Raw genomic sequence first — 21588 nt, forward strand, 5'->3', positions numbered from 1 at the left:
CCTGGCCCAGTCCAGGCATACCTCCTCCAAGTCTAAGAAGTCTGTCCATATTTCTAGAAAACAGAAACAAAAGAAAACGTTCCTAAGCACAAAAGTGTTTACTCAATTGCTATCTATATAATTCACCTTCAGTCACTCAGTATGTCAAAAATATTGGTGGTAATTACAACACAACATCAGACTTCCTGTTAATTAACACCACATATTAATTCAAGAAGCTGTCTTCCATGCTAATTAACAGACCTTATTTTACTGCTTTGGTTTTGGGTTATCCCCAGTTTTAAAGACAAGCAATCTTAGCATACTTTCAAAACTTTGCTATCATTTAGTTAATTATATTTTCTTATTGTTATCTAATAAAGTACCTGAATGAGGAAAAATTGCCTGAAATGCTAATCATATGTGATTGAATTTCATTCAATTTGTCCAGAGTGTACAAATAAAAATCCTCACTTTTAAATTAAATTTTAACATCCTCATTAGTAAGTTCTGTGCTAATTAACTTACAGCTTGTCAGTTATCATCAAAACTACATGTGAAAGACATTGTGAGCAGATTATGGATCTCTGAATTAGCATCAAAGGCTTTTAAAAAATGAACTCATTATACTAAAAGAAATATTATAAACATTAAATACATTAAGATAGTGTCCTAGAACCTACACAAATATTTTGTGTTATTTCAGATGTTGAGAAGATATACACCTTTTTCACTAAAGAAATTCAGCTGCAGTTCTCAATTATAATTTTAGAGTTAATACAGAGAGGATTAACTTTGAAATATCAATCTGATTCTTTTTTTTATGCCAGGAATAACTACAGAAGACATTCTTATAAGCCTGAAAAATTCACAGAAGAAATCTAAGGCAAGAAATAATCGAAGGTAATAATATGGCCTCATATACACAGAAGAGTAATCCAATTATAAAAATTAATATTTAGTACAACTAAATACTTTAATCGTGAGAATGAAACATTGTTTTCTACTTGCTACTATGTCTTAAAAGTCCTCTTCTTCCTAAGTATATGCTTTAGAAAATGGTATTAGTACAAATATATTCTAAGTTAAATGTTAAGAGTTTAGTTTAGTCATTTGTCCATGTTGTTTTACTAGTTAGAACTGCTATACAAACTAAAATTCAATAATATACTTATGATCATTACAGTGTAATCATGTTTGCTGAATCCTGCTTACAATTTAATGCTGCAGTGTTAACATTGCAAACTTTATTCAAGACCACATACAAAAGAGTACACAAACGATACAGGCATGAAATCTTCACAAAGTGAACAAATCCCCATAAGCACCACCTAAATGAAGGAACAAATAGTTAGCACCTAAGAACATCTTTCATGCCCCCTTCCCAGTCTCTACCACCCACAAAGGTAGAATTCTAACTTCTAACAGCATACATTAGTTCTGCTGTTTTGAATTTATATCAATGAAATCACACACTTTTGTATCTGGCTTTCGCTCAACAAGTTTGGGAGATTCCCAACAGATAAACTCATTTAAAAAAATGAAAAGGTACGTAAGAAAACCTGACAGGCCAGACAAAATTTCTGTTTAATAGCCTTACCTCATACTTCTAATAGCAACATTTACATATAAAATCTCCATCAAATTCTCATTAAAATTCCTCAACCCAAATACAGCATTCAATACATAGCACTTTTTAAAGGCTGTAGACAGAAAAAAAAAAAAAACCTTGTATATTTTAAATATTAAAGACATTTCTCTAGAATATATTAGCAATGGAAAATTTTTTCTTTTGGACCATTTCAAGCTTACAAACTTAAAAAACAAATGGAAAAAAACCCTAACAACATACAGAACACTTTAGACATTATATATATTCCAGGCCAAAGTCAATTCCCAGCTGTGTTCAGTTTATCTATTCCCCCTGTGTTGTTTCTGATGACTTTACACAGACTCCAGATGCTGTGAATATATATGAGCGATGTGGGGAGCAGAGGGAAAGAAAATCTGGCAGGTCAAATTTGTGTTTTTAGCAAAATTAGATGTCTCAGCAAACAGGAAAAAATATTTAACAAACTAAAACATTTAAGATAAGATAACCAGATTTAATAAAAATAGTAACATTTGGAAATGAAATATATTGATAAATGTTCTAAATTTATCACTACCTTTTTTTTGTTTACAAAAAGCAAACAAGAACTAAAATGATAGTTATCTCAATGACTATCATGAGCCTTAAAATCTGGTTATCTGATTTACAATTTGATATGTTAAAAATGATACATTTTCATAAGATATTTAAATCACCTCCTGAAAGAATAGGTAAGAGTAAAATACATTCTTAATTCTCACCTGGTCAGTAACTACAACTCCTGTGGTGTTAAGCTTCAATTTGTTGATAATACTGGCAAGTATGATTCTTCTCAAGTATTTTTTTCTCTCTTTCCTATAAAAAGTAAATAAAATCAGATATAATCATGTTGAGAACTGAGAAAGAAAATATGCCAACAGCTTTAAAAGAAGCAAAATTCCTAAAAACAGAAATCGAAATTGATTTTTAATCACCATTTCTAGAGGATATAGAATGAAATAGCATCCCAGAGAGCTACAGAACATAGTGATTAATCCTATATCCAAATTTTGTTTTTAAGTTTCTTTTTTTGAGTTCTAATTATATGTAAACATTGATATTTCATGACTTTTAAGTCTTTCTAGAGCTGTTTCAAAGAAAAGTACTCATATTTTTAAATAGAACAAAATTCATTGTGCAATTACCAAATAGGCCCATTGCAACATTATTACAAATCTGTAATGTTATGGAATCTTAGTGACGTTTTTGTCCTATGTCTTGAAAGATTGCTGTTTTGTCATCCTAGGAATTAGTTCATCATTTCTTAATTATTCCCAACTATACCAAAAAAGACTAAAATACAAAAATGGAAGAATAACAATCATCCAAAATGATGCAACAGTGAAAAATACATTGCAGCTATTGTATCATTTTTCAGTTTTTATTGTGCTGCCAACAGCATTGCTTCGTCTTTCAAAAAGATATAAAAGACTAGAGACATCATCTTTGTAGTCTTCTTTTAGCTTTCATTGAACACAGTCGAGAATTCAGAATTGTCCATATTCTACCAATAATGGCAAAGAGAGAAGAACTGACAGAAGGGAAAAAAAGTTTCACTATTAGAGAATCACAAGGTGAATATAAAGAAAGAAGTCTAGTCTCTAATAATGACAATAAAATTGATGGTACAAGTCAGTTTTTTTCGGCACTACTGACATTCATAACTAAAAAACTTTTTTGTTGTAGGGGGCTGTTTTGTGCATTATAGGATGTTTAGCAGCATCCCTAGCCTCTACTCACTAGATACCAGTCAGTGGCACCCAGCCAGCCATGACAATCAAAAATATCTCCAGACATTGCCAAATGTCCCCTTGAAAGGGCAAAATCACCCCCAGTTGAGAAAAACTGATTTATAAGCAAAATCTCAGATTATGCATCTTTAGATGACAATATCCTAGATTCATTCTTTCTAACTTAAGAACCAATGAATGCTGGAAACAGTTCAACATAGAATTACCACGTGACCTAAAAATCCACTCCTAAGTATACACTTCCCAAAATTAAAAACAAGTATTCAAAACATGAACATGTACATGCATGTTTATAGCATCACTATTCACAACAGCCAAACAGAAGAAACAAATGTCCATCAAAGGATAAAAAAATAAATTCTAGTACTGTATAGTCAAACAATGGAACATATGAAATATTATTCAGCTATAAAAAGGAATGAAGTACTGACACATGTTATAATGTCAATAAATTTCAAAACATTATGCTATGTGAAAGAAGCCATGCACAAAAGGTCATATATGAATTCCATTTACATAAAATATCCAAAATATATAAATCCAGAGAGATATAATGCAGATTTGTGATTGCCAGGAGCTTGGAGGCAGGGGAAGTAAAATGGAAAAACTGCTTATTGGGTAAAACATTTTATTTTAGAATAATAGCAATGCTTTGGAAGTAGACAGAAGTAGCAGACAGAAGTAGTAGCTGCACAGCTGTACTAAATGACAGTGAACTGTTCACTGTATAACAGTTAATTTTATGTTATGTAAATTTTGTCTCCATAAAGTATTTTTTGAAAGGATCAGTGAGTGAACAACAATATATTTCTAAGAGCAAAAAAGAAATATGACATTCTCATCCAGTCAGGTATTCAACAGGACTTCATCACACACTATTTTACAAATTCTTTTGCTAAAGAGATATGTCATATTCTTTTATCTTTTATTATGTTGATACAGTTCATATGTGAAAAAATGCTGAAGTGTAACGCAAAGGTGAGTAAAGGAAATAATGTAGAAATGAAAAAACTTCATGGACTAACTCTAACTGGTGTTTATAAATCTAAAATAAAAATGTTTTACAAGCAAAGATGATGACCATCCTCACTTCAACAAAATTATGAGCTGTCAATGTTTTAAAAGTATTGCAATTGGGTAGTGAAAAAATTCTGGATATGGATGGTGGTGATGTTTGTACAATGCAAACATACTTAATGCCACTGAACTGTACATCTAAAAATGATTAAAATGATAAATGTTAGGTTATGTTTATTTTAACACACATATACATTCCATGTATTACAAGTGCAAGAAGAACCAGAAGAAATAATAAGATAGGGCCTATTAGAGATGTATTTAAAAAGTGGAGCTGATCTTTACAAGATAAACATGATCCAGGTTTACGCATGATGGATGATGAGCAGTTAATTACATACAAAGGATGTTGTCTATTTCAGGTACACATACCTTCCAAACCAGGAAAATACAAAATAAAAATCTGTATAAAATTTTTCTAAAATTTTTACTTCTGTAAATTATTCATAAAATGACTTAACGGTGTAAGAAGTGCAAAAAGGTCCACTGGACCGAGATGGTAAATGGTGATGACTATTTTTCTTGGTATATGAGGGTTCAGAGCTATGACTGCAGTCTGAATACCAATATTCAAATTCTGGCTCTGACATTTATTAGCTCTGTGTCCTTGGGTCAGCCACTTCTCTCACTCTGTTTCCTCACCTGCAAAATGGAAATAATGACAGCATCCACCTCATAGAGTTGTTCTGAAGATTAAACAATGGACATAAACAATATTTACACCATGTCTGGCATACAGAAACAATGAATGCTAGCTGCTGTTATCAGCACAAGCATCCCACAGCACCAGTATATCTACAGTACATCCTACACAGTTCCTTCTTTCCACCAGGTTTGCCACTTAGTGAGTTTCAAAACACGGGCCATATTTTACAGTAATAAGTGAATCGCAATGGAGAGGAGGGACTTGCATTTTGCAGAATTTAACAAAGGGGTTCATAAAATTAGAATGATACACTATAACATAAAAGAGAATACTTCCAATTCTTAGAAAGAAGCAATACAAAAGGTCTATGGAGCTAAACCAAGTTTCTATACCTATCAAAAAGTTGAGGACTCAGGGGTCGTTCATGATATGATTAACTTTACTTAAAAGATTATCAGATAATATGAATAAAGTGTTTATATGTAATATGTCATGCATACAGAAATGTATCCTAATTAGTAAAAACAGTACAAAATAAGAATCAGTACTTTCAAAAGGTTAATGATTTTCCACTTTTTCATCTCCCAAATTAATATCTGAATAGAACCTGACATAGATTGTGTTCATGTTAGAATTAAAATATTTACAGGAAATTTATGAAACTATAAATAACCCTCAAACAACAGATCTTTCAAAATTATCTTAATCTGAATTCAGAATGTGACAATTTTTTTTAACTTTTCAACTACTGGTATCCCAATAATTTATAAAATTCAAATAAAATCAAGAAGCCCTTAGCTGTTTGGGTTTATCATTCTGTTTCTTAGTTCACTTTTCATTTTTCATTTCCCTGTCCATATTGCAGTTAAATACTATTACTTCTCAGACTGATGCTAAATCTTATTTAAACTACTTTATATTTGTGATTTCACTGGATTTCTAATTCCTCTACTCTGATTTGTGGAAAGTAATTAGGAACTTTTTTCATATTCTTAAGGGCTTTCTTCAGCATAAGAAATACAGAGTCAACATTAAACTTAATTATATAAACAGGATTTTGCAAGCAAGATTTTCCCTAGTTTAAAATAGTAAGGACAGAATTATCATAAGTATTTCTTGTGGTGGCTCCTAACTACAGCATTCAAGTAAAACATTTATTAAGTACTACCTTCTGTATAAAGTGATACAGAAATAAAGCCAGTAAGAAACTTAGTGGCTCACACTGAAAGAATTTACAATCTTCCTGGGAAGGCATTATACAAACTCATGAAAAATACACAAAGCAAAAGGACAGCAATGTAGAGCTGGAAAGGCTCGGGAGCCAATCAGATCCAGATTTGAATCCTGGTTTCAAAACCTACTTGGCTAAAGGATCTGGAACAAGTTACCTTCTTCTATACTCTAAACCTCATCTATAAAATGGAGACAATACCTATCTTGCAAGTCTGTTGTAAGAATAAATACAAAGCACCTAATAAGTACCTGGGATATGCAGTAAGTACTCAATAATTTTAGAGCTGGAAGAGATTACTGGATCCAATTCTCACATGGGGACACCAAAATATCATAAAACAATATCAATGTCAAATGAGTGCAACGAATAGAGTATATGACAAGTTCATGAATAAGAAATCACGAGTATTCGGGTAAAGCTTTCACAGGTGAACACTGATTTATGAAACAAACATTGCTATAAAACTGAAAACAAATAAAAGCACAATTGTTTCTTGTTACTGATTTGCAAACATGGGTTCTGAACTTAGATACTAAACGCACGGTTTACATGACAAAAAAATAGGATGAACCCATGTCATAGAGGTTAAAAACACAACCTTTCAACTGGGACAGCAATATATTATTTTCTAAGCACCTGACAGGGGGGAAATCTTCCAAAGTCAACAGGTGAGGCTTCATTAAAAGATCATGACTTCAAAACCTCCTTCTGATGGCCAGATGTAATTTTGTTCTGAGACAAATTAAAGACAATATTCAGGTTTTTCACTAAATACCACTTCACTAAACACATCTTAACTGTAGTTAATTCTGAGCCACTATGTATCTTAATCTCTTCAAATGCACAATAACCCATACAATTTGTTTGAAACATGTATAATTAAACTTTCATGGTTGGTAGGCTTACATGACACAAGGTCACCATTATGTTAATTATCTCCATTAAAATTATATTCAGCTCTTTTTTGTTATTTCAACATTACCAGTGACTGTCTTGTAACTTTACTCATAAACACTGTCAGTAGTATTAAAAACATACTTTTGTGAGCAGTGAAAAAAATCATTTTCACCCTAGAATTATATTTCTATGCTAATTTTTAAAGCCTCTTTGCCATCTTTCTCACGAAAATCTTTATCAACTTTTGGTACGATCTTAATTTCAAGAATTTTTCATTTAGTCACTAGATTTATAGTCAGACGCTTTCGAAAAGTTTACGTTTTTCTTAGTTTGACAGAAGCTAAGAAATGTCACCAACGAAATTTAGTTCCAAGTGGTAACACACAGTAGCGGACTTCTACTTTACTGAAAACAGGAAATGTAATCAATTCACCAACAATAATTCAATTAGGATAAACTGAAAGTAAGTTAAAAGGCATTGCAGGAATAACTACACTTTGTTTTGAAGATTTTCAAGATTAAAAACCAGTGAATCTCTGGGGGTTTTATTTGTTTTCTGGAGTTGAAAACCTAACACCAAGAGAAAAAGGGTCAAGGCCTATGGGAAGAACAAGTGAAGAACAAGTAATAAAGAAAACATGCGTTTAGTGAGAAACTCAATTGAGCGCAAATAGAATCCATAAACACGGGTTATCCCTATGCAGGAAGGGATTGGTTACCAAGATGTGAATTCAGCATAGCTGGAGACCACATCTAGACCTAACTCTGCCAGAAACCCGAGTAGCCGGAGAAAAGGACGAAGGAGCCTGAGCTCCTCCCTTAGGGCCCGGGCCTCCAGTGACAACTCGGCTGGGCAACGTGACTCAGGAAAGCACGGGGCTGACAGCGGCCTAGCGCGGCTGTCTCCGCGGACCTCCGGGGCCTGCCTTCCGCGTCTTACCTCCGGGCGGTCGGGACCGGAGGCCGCGGTCTGGACCCTTGTCTTCCAGCTGCGGTGACGCGGCGACGGCGGTGGCGGCACGGTCTGAGGCTCGACCCTACTCTGGCTCCGCGAACCGGCGATGAATCAGCCCGATTCCATTCAAAAGAGTCGCCCGGGCCTCTGCCGCGAAGCACTTCCGGGTTCACTGCTCCGCTTCGGCTTCCGTTCCCCCGACGGCCAATTGGAGGCGACTCGAGAGTCGAGAGGGCGTCCCAGCAGGGGCGCAGAGAACAGACGGCGCTGGCCACGGGGATCTTCTTTCTCGACTGGGAGTGGGCGGCGGAATAGTGCCTGGCCTGCCCCGGCTTCTCAAACATCCTCCTTTTTCTCCTCGCAGGCTCCTGCCCAGATCTAGGACACCGGCCTATCCAGCCCGAGAGGTGACTGCCTGGGAAACAAAACTTCAGGACTACCGAGATCAGAATCTCTTTCGTTCTGGTGTTTTACCGCGGCCTCACTCGAAAACTAAAAGGTTTACATGAACTAAACTTAACTTGGTAATCTGAGAAGCAAAAGAGAAAAGGGAGGGGTGTGAAAAAAGGGGAAATCGGTCAGATGCTCTTTTCCGTAGCGCAGCCTTCCCACGGTCTTGTCTTTACCGCTTTGCAAGCATTGGATTTCAGAGAAAACCAACGTTTACCAAGTGTTAAAACCACCTGTTTTGAGCTCAGTTTAATTTACAGTGCTTAAGGAATCATTTGCTCTTGTTTCTCCATGTAATTTGCATGAACAACGTTGCATCCATCATCTGCTCTGCTAGGATTTAAGAGCAAAAGGGCCCAAGAAATGACTGACTTGGAAATTTATATCACACTTAGATGCAGTCTTTGTTTAGGACAGTATGTTTACCAAGTCCCACTGACTTCGTCAAATAACATTGCAAATAATAAGCATTTAACACACAAACACACAAACTAATTTAAATAATGTCTTTAAAACATTCCTACACCAAGAATGGTGATGAATCTACTGGGTGGAGGGGAAGAAGGGATTCTAGCATCTGAATCCAAAGCTATTTGAGTGGTACAATTACACAGAATTTCTCTCTCAAAGTATTCCATCTCCATCTAAAAAGTATATAGATTATTTAATCATCAATAATAATTATATTTGGATCCTCGTCTTTATGTTTTCTCCCAAACCTCATTTACTTTTTTTTTTTTTTTTGGAGGAGGCGGGGAAGGTCAACGATCCCATCTTCAAGAAGTTTCCCTAATCATACCTGAGAGTAGACACTTCCCTCTTATTCAGCTGTTTCCACTGGCCTCCCAATTAATAATCCTGGAAATCATGAAGTGTCTCCTCTGTAAAATTGCTTTCCCAATCCACTACTCCCCTCTCTCCATTCTCTCTACTTCAACATTAACTCAGGCCTTCGTCACTTTTTCCCTAGAATGCTGTAATAATCTCCTTAATCCTCCTGCCTCCAGTCTTCCCCACTTCAATCCATTCTTCACTTCACTGGTAAAGATTTTTTTTCTTCTATACAAACACAGTCATACCCCTATGCTTGAATTTCACCAGTGGCTCCCCCATAAACATTAAATACGAAGATCAAAAATCATTCAGCTTTGTTTGGAGCACCCTTGCTCAAGCTGAATCAAAGTATTTAGCTGGGTAATGAGATGTCCATAGAGACTTTAAAAAACTCTAACATATTCCTGGGAATCTAAAAGGTAATCTTCATGCTTAGGGTTGTGTGCATGACTAGGGCTATGTGAATGCTCAGGAAAGACCTGAGAAGGCCCTACGTTCTCACCTGGGGCTAACCTCGAGAAGCTATATAAGAAGTAAAGACTAAGGTTGAGTTGTAAATTCCCTGGCTGAGTGTTGAGGTCGTGCGCCAACACACAAACTAAGACTCTCAGCAAAGACTAGGGGACTTACTAGTTAAAGACATTTACAGAAATGTGTCCAGTCAGCAGACCACTAAGCCAACTGAGCAAAGACTTCAGTGGTCACACATGACAAAGAATACAGACTTGAAGGAATTAATTCAGAAAAGTCACTAAACTAAGAACTACTACAAAAAACAAACAACAAAAATCCCGAGGAGAGTAGAATCTAATTTCCAGAGTTGCCACATTTTAGTATTAAAAATGTCCAGTTTTCAAAATAAAAAAATTTAAAAATATGATAACATACAAACAAGGATGTAATGCCCATATACAGGAGTAAAAACTATCAAGAGAAACTATTCCTTATGAAGCCCATAAATAAGATATTTTAAATGTTCACAAAGCTAAAGGAATCCATGTCTAAAAAACTAGAGAAAGTATAAGAATATTTCACCAAATACATAATATCAATAAAGAGACAAATAATTTTTAAAAATAAAAATTGTGGAGTTGAAATGTATAACAACTGAAGTGAAAAATTCCTTAGAGGGGCTGAACAAAGATTTGATTAGGTGCAAGAAAAAATTAGCAAATTTGAATATAGGTCAGTTGAGATTATACATTCTAGGGAACAAATCCAGGCATACTACTTTTTATTGCACTTTGTAAATACTGCATTTTTTTTTACAAATTGAGTATTTGTGGCAACCATATATTGAGCAAGTCTATCAGCACCATTTTTCCAACAGTATTTGCTCATTTCATGTCTCTGTCACATTTCAGTACTTCTCACAATATTTAACACTTTTTCATTATTACTATATTTGTTACGGTGATCTGTAATAAGTGATCTTTGATGTTACTATTGTAATTGTTTTGGGGCACCATGAACATTAAACATATCAACATTATCAGGAGTTTGGAAGTTGACTCCAACCCTTATGGATTACTTTGAGAGATTCAGGACTTCAGTGGAGGAAGTAACTACAGATGTCACAGAAATAGCGAAAAAACTAGAATTAGAAGTGGAGCATTAAGATGTGACTGAATTGCTGCAATCTTATGATAAAACTTTAATAGATGAGGAGTTGCTTGTTATGGATGAACAAAGAAAGTGGTTTCTTTTGATGGCATCTACTCCTGGTGAAGATGCTGTAAAGATTGTTGAAATGACAATAAAGGACTTAGAATATTATATAAACTTAATTGATAAAGCAGCTGTGGAGTTTAAGAAGATTGGCTCCAATTTTCACAGAAGTTTTATAGTGGGCAAAATGCTATCTAACAGCATCCTATGCTACAGAGAAATCGTTCAAGAAAGGAAAAGTCAATTGGTGTGGCAAATTTCATTGTTGTCTTACTTTAAGAAATTTCTACAGCCATCTCAGCCTTCAGCAACCACTATCCTGATCAGTCAGCACCCAACAACATCAAGGCAAGACCATCCACCAGTAAAAAGATTTTGACTCACTGAAGGCTCAAATGATGGTTAGTATTTTTTAACAATAAAGTCTTTTTAAATTAAGGTATACACATTACTTTTTCAGACATAATGCTGTTGCAACTTAATAGACTACAGTATGTGCTGTAGAACATATGTGCTGGGAAACCCCAAAAATTGTGTGATTCACTTTATTGAGATACTCACTTGACTGCACTGTTCTGGAACTAAACCCACAATATCTCCAAAGTATGCCTGAAAAAAAAAAAGAAAAAAGAAACATAAACAGCATTAGAAGGCTGTGGGACACAATCACACATACCAACATATGTATAATGAGAGTCTTAGAAGGAGAGGAGAAAGAGAAAAAGGCAGAAATAATATCTGAAAAATAAAACTTCCCAAATTTGATGAAAAGTAATCTACACATCCAAGAAGCTTAAAACTCCAAATGAGATTAACGCAAAGAAATCCACACCTGGACAGGGAATAACCAACCTCTTGAGAGCCTAAGACAGGGAGAGAATCTTGAAAATGTCAAGAGAAGCCACTCATCACATAATCCTCAATAAGATTTACAACCAAAGCTATGGAAGCAGAAAGCAGTGGGATGACATATTCAAAAAGACTTTCAACCAAGAATTCTATATCCAGGAAAACTATTTTTAAAAAATGAAGGATAAATTAATACATTCCCAAAATGTCTGTATAAACAAATGAGCGAGAATTCATCACTAGGAAACTTGCCCTACAAGAAATCCTAAAGAGAGTCCTTCAGGCTCAAATGAAAGGAGATTACACAATAATTCCAATACATATGAAAAAATAAAGAACACTTGTAACTACATAAGTAAATATAAAAGACAATACAAATATATTTTTGTTTGTAATTCATTTTTTCTCTTACACGATTTAAACAAAATGCATAAAGCAATATTTATAAATCTGTTGATGGGGATTTTATGTATACAGATATAATTTGTATTATAATAACAGCATAAAGGAGGGGGATAAAATGAAGCTATATAGTAGTAAAGTTTTTGTATATTATTTAAAATAAATTGGTATTACTTTGAACTATATTGTTATAACTTGGTAATTGTAATCCCCAGAGCTATCACTAAGAAAATACTCAAAAAATATATAAACTAAAGCCAAAGGAATTAAAATGGTACACTACAAAATATGTACTTAACACAAAATGGAGGAATAGAAGAAAAAAAGATGCAGAACATTTAGAAAACAAATAGTAAAATGGCAGATGTAAATACTACCTTATCAATAATACATTAAGTGTAAAGATTAAACATTCCAAGTAAAAGGCAGCAATTATCAGAATGGATTTAAAAAAAGATCCAACTTTGCAGTCCACAAGAGACACAATTTAGATTCAATGACCCAAATATATTGAAACTAAGAGGATGAAAAAATATATATCATACAAACAGTAATTAAAGGATTTAACTTTGGACATTGTTCTGGCATTCTTTAATCAAGTTAAAAATACAATCACCATTTGACCTAACAACTCCATTTGATATATTTACCAAAAACAAATAAAAACATATGTTTGCACCAAGCCTTGAACATGATAGTTTATAATAGTTTTATTAATAATAGCTCTAAACTGGAAATAATCTAAATGTTTCTCACCCGATAAATGGATAAAGCATGGTATTTCCTAACAATGCAATAATACTTAGCAATCAAAAATAAAACTACTGATACATGCAACAGTATGGATGGACTTTCAAAAACATCATGCTGAGGAAAAGATATGAGACACAAAAGCCTACAAACTGTATAATACCATTTTAATGAAACTAAACAAAGGAAATCAAACATATAGTGACAAAGCAGATTAGTGGTTATCTTGGGGATTGAAAGTGGAGTTAGGTAGGAGAATTGCTTGGGGTTTGAAAGAACTTTTTGGGTCGTTGGAAACATTCTAGATCTATCCTATGGTGATGGTTGTCAAGGCTCATCAAACTGGATAGTAATGTTACAGAGCTGAGAAAGTGAGAAGGCTGCATCTGACTCCCTCTCTCATAGCCATTGCAGCACATTGAGCTCTGTAGAGACAGCACTGGGGTAAGAGCAAGCTGGACAGGCACTGGGCAACTCTGTGCTCCCTGAGGAAAAATCATTAAAAATGGGCAAAGGGGATCCTAAGAAGCCGAGAGGCAAGGTCATATGCGTTCTTTGTGCACACTTGTCAGGAAGAGCACAAGAAAAAGCTTCCAGATGCTTCAGTCAGCTTCTCGGAGTTTTCTAAGAAGTGCTCAGAGATGTGGAAGACCATGTCTGCTAAAGAGAAAGGAAATTTTAAAGACATGACAAAGGCAGAAAGGGCCCAGTAAGAAAGTGAAATGAAAACTTATATCCTTCCCAAAGGGGAAGCAAAAAAGAAGTTCAAGGATCCCAATGCACCCTAGAGGACTCCTTCAGCGTTTTTCTTGTTTTGTTCTATCGCCCCCAAATCAAACGAGAGCTTCTCAGCCTATCCGTTGGTGATGCTGCAAAGAAGCTGGGAGAGATGCAATATAAAACTGCTGCAGATGACAAGCAGCCTGAAGATAAAGAAGGCTGCTAAGCTGAAGGAAAAATACAAAAAGGATATTGTTGCAAACTAAGCTAAAGGAAAGCCTGATGCAGCACAAAAGGGAGTTGTTGAGGCTGAAAAAAGTAAAAAAAGAAGCCGAGGAAGATGAAGATGATGATGAATAAGTTGGTTCTAGCAGAGTTTTTTTGCCTGTCTATGAAGGATTTAACCCCTCTGTATATAATTCCTTTTAAAGAAAAAAATGGAAGTGTAAGACTGTGTAAGATTTGTTTTTAAACTGTACAGTCTTTTTCTGTATAGTTCACACACTACTGAATGTGTCTTTATATAGGCTTGTCCTGGTGGTATTTTCAATAGCTACAGTATGGGGGTTGTAAATTGGCATGGAAGTTTAAAGCAGGTTCTGTTGGTGTACAGCACAAACTTGTTATATATGAAGATGCTAGTTTTTTTATATTCAGTTGTCTCTGATGCAGTTTATATGAAATAATTGTTTTGCTAACTGAATACAACCCTAATTGCAAAAAAACTGCAGCTGTTTTGTTGACATTCTGAATGCTTCTAAGTAAACATTTTTAATTTAAAAAACTCATCAAAATGGGTATGTTTAATTGTATATATTTTATACTACCATAAAGTTGATTTAAAAGAAGAAAAATTCCTCAAATGTGTTAGTTTATCCCTTTTCTTAGCCACATCAAAGTATTTGTAGTTAAATCATGCTTTATGCCTCAGAATTTTCCAACTTACTGTTTCTCCTATCTGAAATGTCCTTCCTCCCATCTCCTACCCACACATTCCACCCTACATTTTTAGAGAGTGGTCAGTTAGTACTGGTTATGTATCTTACCCTACAATTGAACTCTATCATCCTTGTTTTACTTGTCAGCCTTCCCATCTAAACTTTAAGCATCTTGAAAAAGCAAAGAACACAGCCTGGCCATTGTAGGTACCAAAAATTGTTGTTGACTATTGAGGTAATACTTATCCAAGTACTTTGCTTGCTAAGAACACTCAAAAAGGTCAGAAACATTTTAAATCCAGATACAGTCCCTCTTAAAATAATCAATTATTTAAAAATAAATGAATAACCAAATTTATGAAATTTAAATGGCCACATATCTGATATGAATATCATATAATGCTTAAAGCATTCATTGGGTAAGTCCCAATATGGCTTTGGAGAAGACTATAGAGCATAGAATTGTGAAATGTTTGATATGTTTCTCAAAATCATAAATTGCCAAAAGTTCACTTTATTAAATATGCAATATACATTGTTTCAGAAAGAAACTCTCCTGCTTATTTGGTATCTTCTAAACCTGACCGTTTTGTTAAATGAATGAATAGCTCTGGCTAATAGCATTAGCACATACCTATTCAAAATGCATCAACCTTATTATAAATTAGTACAAAAATTTCTTCCCATTTTTAAAGAACATTATATGCATATACATATAATTCCTTTCATATACAAAGTCTGATTATGTGTCTAATAAGAAATTGTAACAGTAAATTTTCAAATAGTCCAGCTTTACAATTATGAATATCAGAAAAAGGCTGTTGCCATTTAAATTTTTAAGAAATGTTTGGAAAGAATTTAAAAACATGTTTTATGTTAAAAATTCAAAATCGGTTTTAATTGTTATACCTAATTATAGTTTTGAATTATGCAGTTTTTTGAGTATTATAAATAAATATAGATCTAGCACAAGGAAAAAGAAAAATAGAAAAATATTTACTTTTTAAAGTACAGTGAATTTAACATATAAGGCCAATAGAATAATTGTTACTTCTGCCAGATGGTATTTTACATTTTGATAAAAAGATATATTCTTAATCATATATGTCAAGGAAAAGCGACCATATGTTGTTAAACACTTCCAATTTGTCATTTAATTTAAAAGGCACTACTGATATTGCCATAAAATTTTTGGTGATGTGGTCTAAGTATCCTTGGTGTCAATAAAATTTCATCTCAAATAATTTCCTTATTTCTCTTTGAGCAAATATTTCGACAAATAATTTCACTAGCATCTATAAGAAGAAATATCATAAAGAGGATAAATCAGAATCCAGAGTCTATATTCAAGTTACTACTGGGTAAAAACCATAACTTCTGTTTTCAAGAAGCCTCCAAAAAGTAATTTACTGTATTCCAGCAAAGTAAAATATACAGGGTAATTCAAATCATTCTAAATTGATGTGCTTTAAGTTCAGAAACCAAATATATTCTTAAGATTAAAAAATAGAATGATTATAGTACAAAATAATTTTGCACATTACAAAGGTTTTCTAACTAAAAAAAATACCTTATGGAAGACACAGAAAATAGCATTCGTTCTATAATGGAAAAAAGGAAATTGATATTAGAAGATTATTAAAGCAAAGGTTTCAAAATAGTGGTTTGCTCCCTTATCTGTGGTTTCACTCTCCATGTTTTCAGTACTCATGATCAACTATGGTCCAAAACACTGAATGAAAAATGCCAGAAATAATTCATAAATTTTAAATTGTATGCCATTCTGAGTAGCATTATGAAATCTATCATTGTCCTGCTCCGTCTCCCACAAGATGTGAACCATCTCTTTGTCCAGCATATCCACACTACATATGCTACCAGCTTGTTAGTCACTTAGTAGCTGTGGCGTCAGAAGGTCAGTAGTGACCTAATGCTACGTCACAATGCCTACATCATTCACCTCACTTCAACTCATCATTTAGCCACTGCATCACCTCACAACATTACAAGAAGTAGTACAGAACAAATATTTTGAGAAAGAGGGAGACAGACCCCATTCCTCTAACTTTTATTGTTGTTAATTTCTTATTGTGCCTAATTTATAAATTAAACTTTATCATAGATATGTATGTTTAGGAAAAAACAAAGTATATGTAGGGTTAGTTACTATCTGCGGTTTCAGGCATCCACTAAGGGTTTTAGAAAATATCTCCCGCAGATAAGGGGGATATGCCTTTGTTTCCTCTGTCTTTTTGAAAAGGGAATTTGCTGATCCCTCTTCCTCTGCCATTCCCAACCAGTTTTTCTTTTCACTCTACAGGTCTCTATGTATGATTTCATTCAGGCTGAAAGTTTGAATTGTCATGTCCATTCTGACAACTTGAAATTTCCATTGTCTGTGCCTATCTCTTATCCAGGTTTTTCACTGTTGTATGATTATATCACTATTTATCCATTCGCCAGTTGATGGACATTTAGCTTATTTCCAGTTTTTTGCTATTATGAATGCTTCTATAAATATTCTATGTGTTCCCTGGTCTGTCTTACCAAGAGATTCTCAAGAGTAAATATCTAGAAGTGAAGTTACTGGATTCTAAGACATGCATCTTGTCGATTTTACTAGATAATACAAATCATATTCCAATATAATATTCAAACTTTCTCATTGTTCTTCATCATCACTAAAATTGAATTTTGTTACACTTCTTAATTTTTGCCAATCTAATGGGAATAAAATGATATATAATTTAGTTTTAATATGCATGTTCTTGATTACTAATAAAGTTGCACATCTTTCATACGTTTCTTAGTCATTTGTATTTTCTCTTTTCTGAAATGCCAATTGATGACTTTGGCACATGCTTGACTATGGAGTTATTTGTCCTTTTTCGCATATTTTCAAACTCTTCATTTTGTACTTCAGTAAAATGAAACCCAAAGAGGATATATCACATAAGAAAGGTTGTGTAGCTAGTTAGTAGCAGAGTCAAACTCATAGTAACTAGTGATTTTTTTTTTTTGTAGAAAAACAAATCGTGTGCAACTAATGTCATTTCTCTCTGTTATAATTTTACTTTTCTAAAGTGGAAACAAGTATAATATTAGATTTCTATGACACTTTAGATTGCATATGATCACCTCTTATCTGAGCCAAGCAGATGTATGAACTTAGCCATCCACTGAGATTGGAATGCTGCTCCAGGCAGGCTACATCCTATAGTGAACCTTGGTATGTCACAGGTCTGTTCATTGTATTTGCAAATAACAGAAGAAATGTGTTAACAACTATCCTGGAAACTCAAATTTTGGGGATGAAGTGAAGGAAGTGTAGTATAATGAAGATTCCCAGATGAGTCTGATCTTTCTACTCATTGTGATCTAAATACTGATTGTGTAAAGTGATTGAGAGGCAAAATCAAAATACAGTGTATTTCTCGTTGTTTATTGTGGGTAACAGGTGGTAACAAGTGTTACCCACATAATACGATTTTAGATAGTCCATAGACATTCTTTGTATTAATAGATATGTACTTACTTTGATGTATACTAGAAAAATATATAAAGAGCACTTCGGACTTGTGATTCAATAGTTATTATTTCTTAAAACAACACTCAATTTTTTAAAGCATCTAATTAAAGAAAAAGATAAACAATAACACAAATAGTATGTGGGTGAGGGAAATTGTGAAATTGATACAGGAATGACCAAAATTTGGGATACACTGGACAATGATTTTGATTATACGTTAATCCGGTTTTATAAACTGACTCTAACACATCCATTTGTGTGAACTTGGGAAGTTATTTACCTTCCTTGGCCGAATTGTTTGTTATATTAGTTGCTTTAACAAAGACCAAAATAGTAATGGCTTAAACAAGTTATAAGATTTCTTTCTATTACACATGAAAGTTGAAGGTGGTGAGGGGGTCAGGTTGGCACTGTTCCATGAGACTGTCCAGAAGCCTGCTGGACATCTCACACTACAGCATATGGGAAGGGGAAACAAGGAAGTATGCAGCAAGCAGCTTTCTACTAAGAGCATGAAGTCAAACTACGCCTATTACTTTTGTTTACACTCTAGTGGCTAACTGCAAAATAGACTGTCATCTCTAGCAGGAAGAAAAGAATGGACTTAAGACATTAGGCATTAAGAAACGAAGTCTAGGGCCATGCCACCCTGAACGTGACCAATCTCATCTGATCTCGGAAGCTAAGCAGGGTCAGGTCTGGTTAGTACTTGGATGGGAGACCACCTAGGAAGCCCAAGTGCTGTAGGCGTTTAAAAAAAAAAAGGAAAAGGAATCCCTAGAGATGGAAAACAAATGAGGCGTGCCCTCTAGTTCCCCCAGTTGTCTGTCCCAGCTTACTGCCTAAAGGAAATTTCCAAGCTTCAGCACAAGGAAGGGAAAACCCAGAGGTTTACTTGAGTTGAGGAGACAGAAGTGGGAGTCTGGGGAAGCCAGGCTGCTAGAATTCACAAGGCAGAGAACAAGAGAGGAGAGAGATGCAGAGGGAATATGCCAGAGACCTTCAGAGAAACCCTTTTGAGTATTCAGCTGAGTGGTGATCAGTGCAATGCATGTGGCTGGGGAAAGAACCATAAAAGGAATGGCAATCGGCTTGTAGAGGCCAGGAATAAAACTTGTTCCCAACAGCAATTGACTTGGGGAAAAAAACCCTAACTGAGGCAGTATCACTAGAACACCAAGTAGGATATGCTTCGGTAGTGGGGAATAATTATCCCTAGACTAACTGTAGGTCTGGTACTGCTTAAAAAAATTAAAAGCAAGACCCCAAAGGATCAAAACGTTTCTAAGTGACTGAACCAGATTCAACATTAATATATCAATTCTCCTCAAGCTGATTCTAAAATTCATATGGAAGTGCAAAAGACTTAGATTAACCAAACAACTCAGAGAACAAAACTGAAAGGCTTACACTAGCTGACTTCAAGACTTATTATACAGCTATCATTAATCCGGACTGTGGTATTTGACACTTCTAGAATTAAACCCCAGTTGTATCTCTTACTTACCCTGGGCAAGTCACTTAATCTCTATAAGCTTCAGTTTTCTTATTTGTAAAATCAAAATAATATTAACTATTTTACAGGATTATGTGGCTAAATGAAACAGTGTATACAATACATTTAGCACAGCACCGAACCCGTAAAAAAAAGTCAGCTTTTATTATCTACTCAACCCCAGGCTCCATAGGAGAGAGACTGTATATGCCTTGATTATCACCGTAGCCTTAGGGCCTCAGAAGGAAATTGAGATTGAACTATCTCAAGCAAAAAGTTAACAAGAAACCAGTTAACTATCTAGTTAAGGAACTTTAGATATTATTAAATGGACAATTAGCTCCTACTTTAAGAGTAAAAATATTAGTGTCTCATTGGTTGGATTTACATAAAGTCTGAACCTTTTGTAAAATAAACTTGATCCACTTACAAATATGAGAATTAAATCAAATGTGTTAAGTACGAGAAAATATTGCTCCAGTTAAACTTCAAAAGCTTTATTAGCCTCTAATGAGGTAGCTTAAACAAGATCTCTTTGTTGGATGATATTAATTGGGTCTATAAAGAATCCTATTCTTAGATTATAAGTATTTAATAACGAACTTGATTTGTAGATTTGTTCACTCTAAACTCTTTTCATCTTTATATTAGTTTTCTTAGCATTTTGTGATTTTTTTCTATAATTACTGTGTATTGAATAAGTTAAGCAATAATCTTAATGCTTTAAATGTTAGTATAGTAGATGAATTTCCTAACAATTTGGATGAAAATGAGCTCATTCATGAAGAATATTCATTCACAAAATGACTAGAGTTCTTTACAGATAGATGGTAACATTTTAAATAAATCTCAGTTGTTGGGTGAAAGGTTTGAAAGTGGTAATTCTGAGACTACAAATAACTTGATTAAGAATTAAAAGAGCAGATTATTTTTCTTTACTAAAATAATTTTTTATTTTATGTTTCAAAATACAATTGGGCTATTAATGCTTAACAGAGCAATTGAACTATTAATTGTTCTGACCAAAAACATTTAAAAACAATATTCACATACAAGGCATAAAATCTTTTATAGATATATAATATGTAACTTTATGAGACTTTATGAGACTAGCACGCAAAAAGGCTGGCTAGAATTGTAATACTAACCATGGTATCTCTGGTACAAAATTGCCTTGAAGGTGATAGCTCCTCATAATAAAGTACTTTGGAAATTTGGAATCATGCCAAATTTTATTACATTGTAAAATGTTTCTAATGAATTTTTACTCATTTGGAAGGATTTAAAAATAACTCTAAAAGAAATACCCGCATTGTATATTTCTTTGAAAAGTCTATACAATTTTTCCTAACCTGCACATTTCTAGACTACATAGTACTAAAATAAGTAATTAAATAATTAATAACGGGACACATACAAAAGATTTAAAACCAATCAAAACTATTAAAAACTAAACAAACTGATGAAATCAATAGGCTATTTAATTACTGCAAAAAAAGATTTATTTCAATGGCTAGCGTAGTGTTTCATTTAATGTTAACAAAGGGATGGTAAACAGCAGCAGCAGCAGAAGTCTGGGTCAGATTATGCTGCTACCTTTGTGATTTTAGATTATTTAACTGCTCTGAGCCTCAGTGTGCAGGACCAGAGAGTAGTTTTCAACTTTTTCCTCTTCCTCTTCTTTTTCTTATTCTAGCAAAGAACATTTTGTCAAATGGAATCATACTTGGAGCACCAATAGACAAAGCAGATAAATGCAGAACTGCTCTGCTGAGGTGGTGGGT

The 21588-nt window shown here is 34.1% G+C and overlaps 1 protein-coding gene and 2 pseudogenes across 1 annotated transcript in view; 2 read left to right on the plus strand and 1 right to left on the minus strand.

The window, feature by feature from the left end:
• Positions 1-8296, minus strand: part of PSMD14 (proteasome 26S subunit, non-ATPase 14) — an 84808-nt gene extending 76512 nt beyond the window's left edge. The window contains exons 1-3 of the mRNA XM_011358588.2: positions 8155-8296; positions 2332-2425; positions 2-53 (exon numbers count right to left, since the gene is read on the minus strand). Coding sequence (XP_011356890.1) covers positions 2-49 — 48 coding nt within the window. The 5' untranslated portion in view covers positions 50-53; positions 2332-2425; positions 8155-8296. The remainder of the gene's footprint in view (position 1; positions 54-2331; positions 2426-8154) is intronic.
• Positions 8297-13627: 5331 nt separating this feature from the next.
• Positions 13628-14202, plus strand: LOC105291062 (annotated as a pseudogene).
• A 4738-nt stretch (positions 14203-18940) lies between these two features.
• LOC111739401 lies at positions 18941-19059 on the plus strand (annotated as a pseudogene).
• The last annotated feature ends 2529 nt before the right edge of the window (positions 19060-21588 follow it).

The sequence above is a fragment of the Pteropus vampyrus genome, unplaced genomic scaffold, assembly GCF_000151845.1.
Source record: "Pteropus vampyrus isolate Shadow unplaced genomic scaffold, Pvam_2.0 Scaffold2, whole genome shotgun sequence".
Taxonomy (NCBI): Eukaryota; Metazoa; Chordata; class Mammalia; order Chiroptera; family Pteropodidae; genus Pteropus; species Pteropus vampyrus.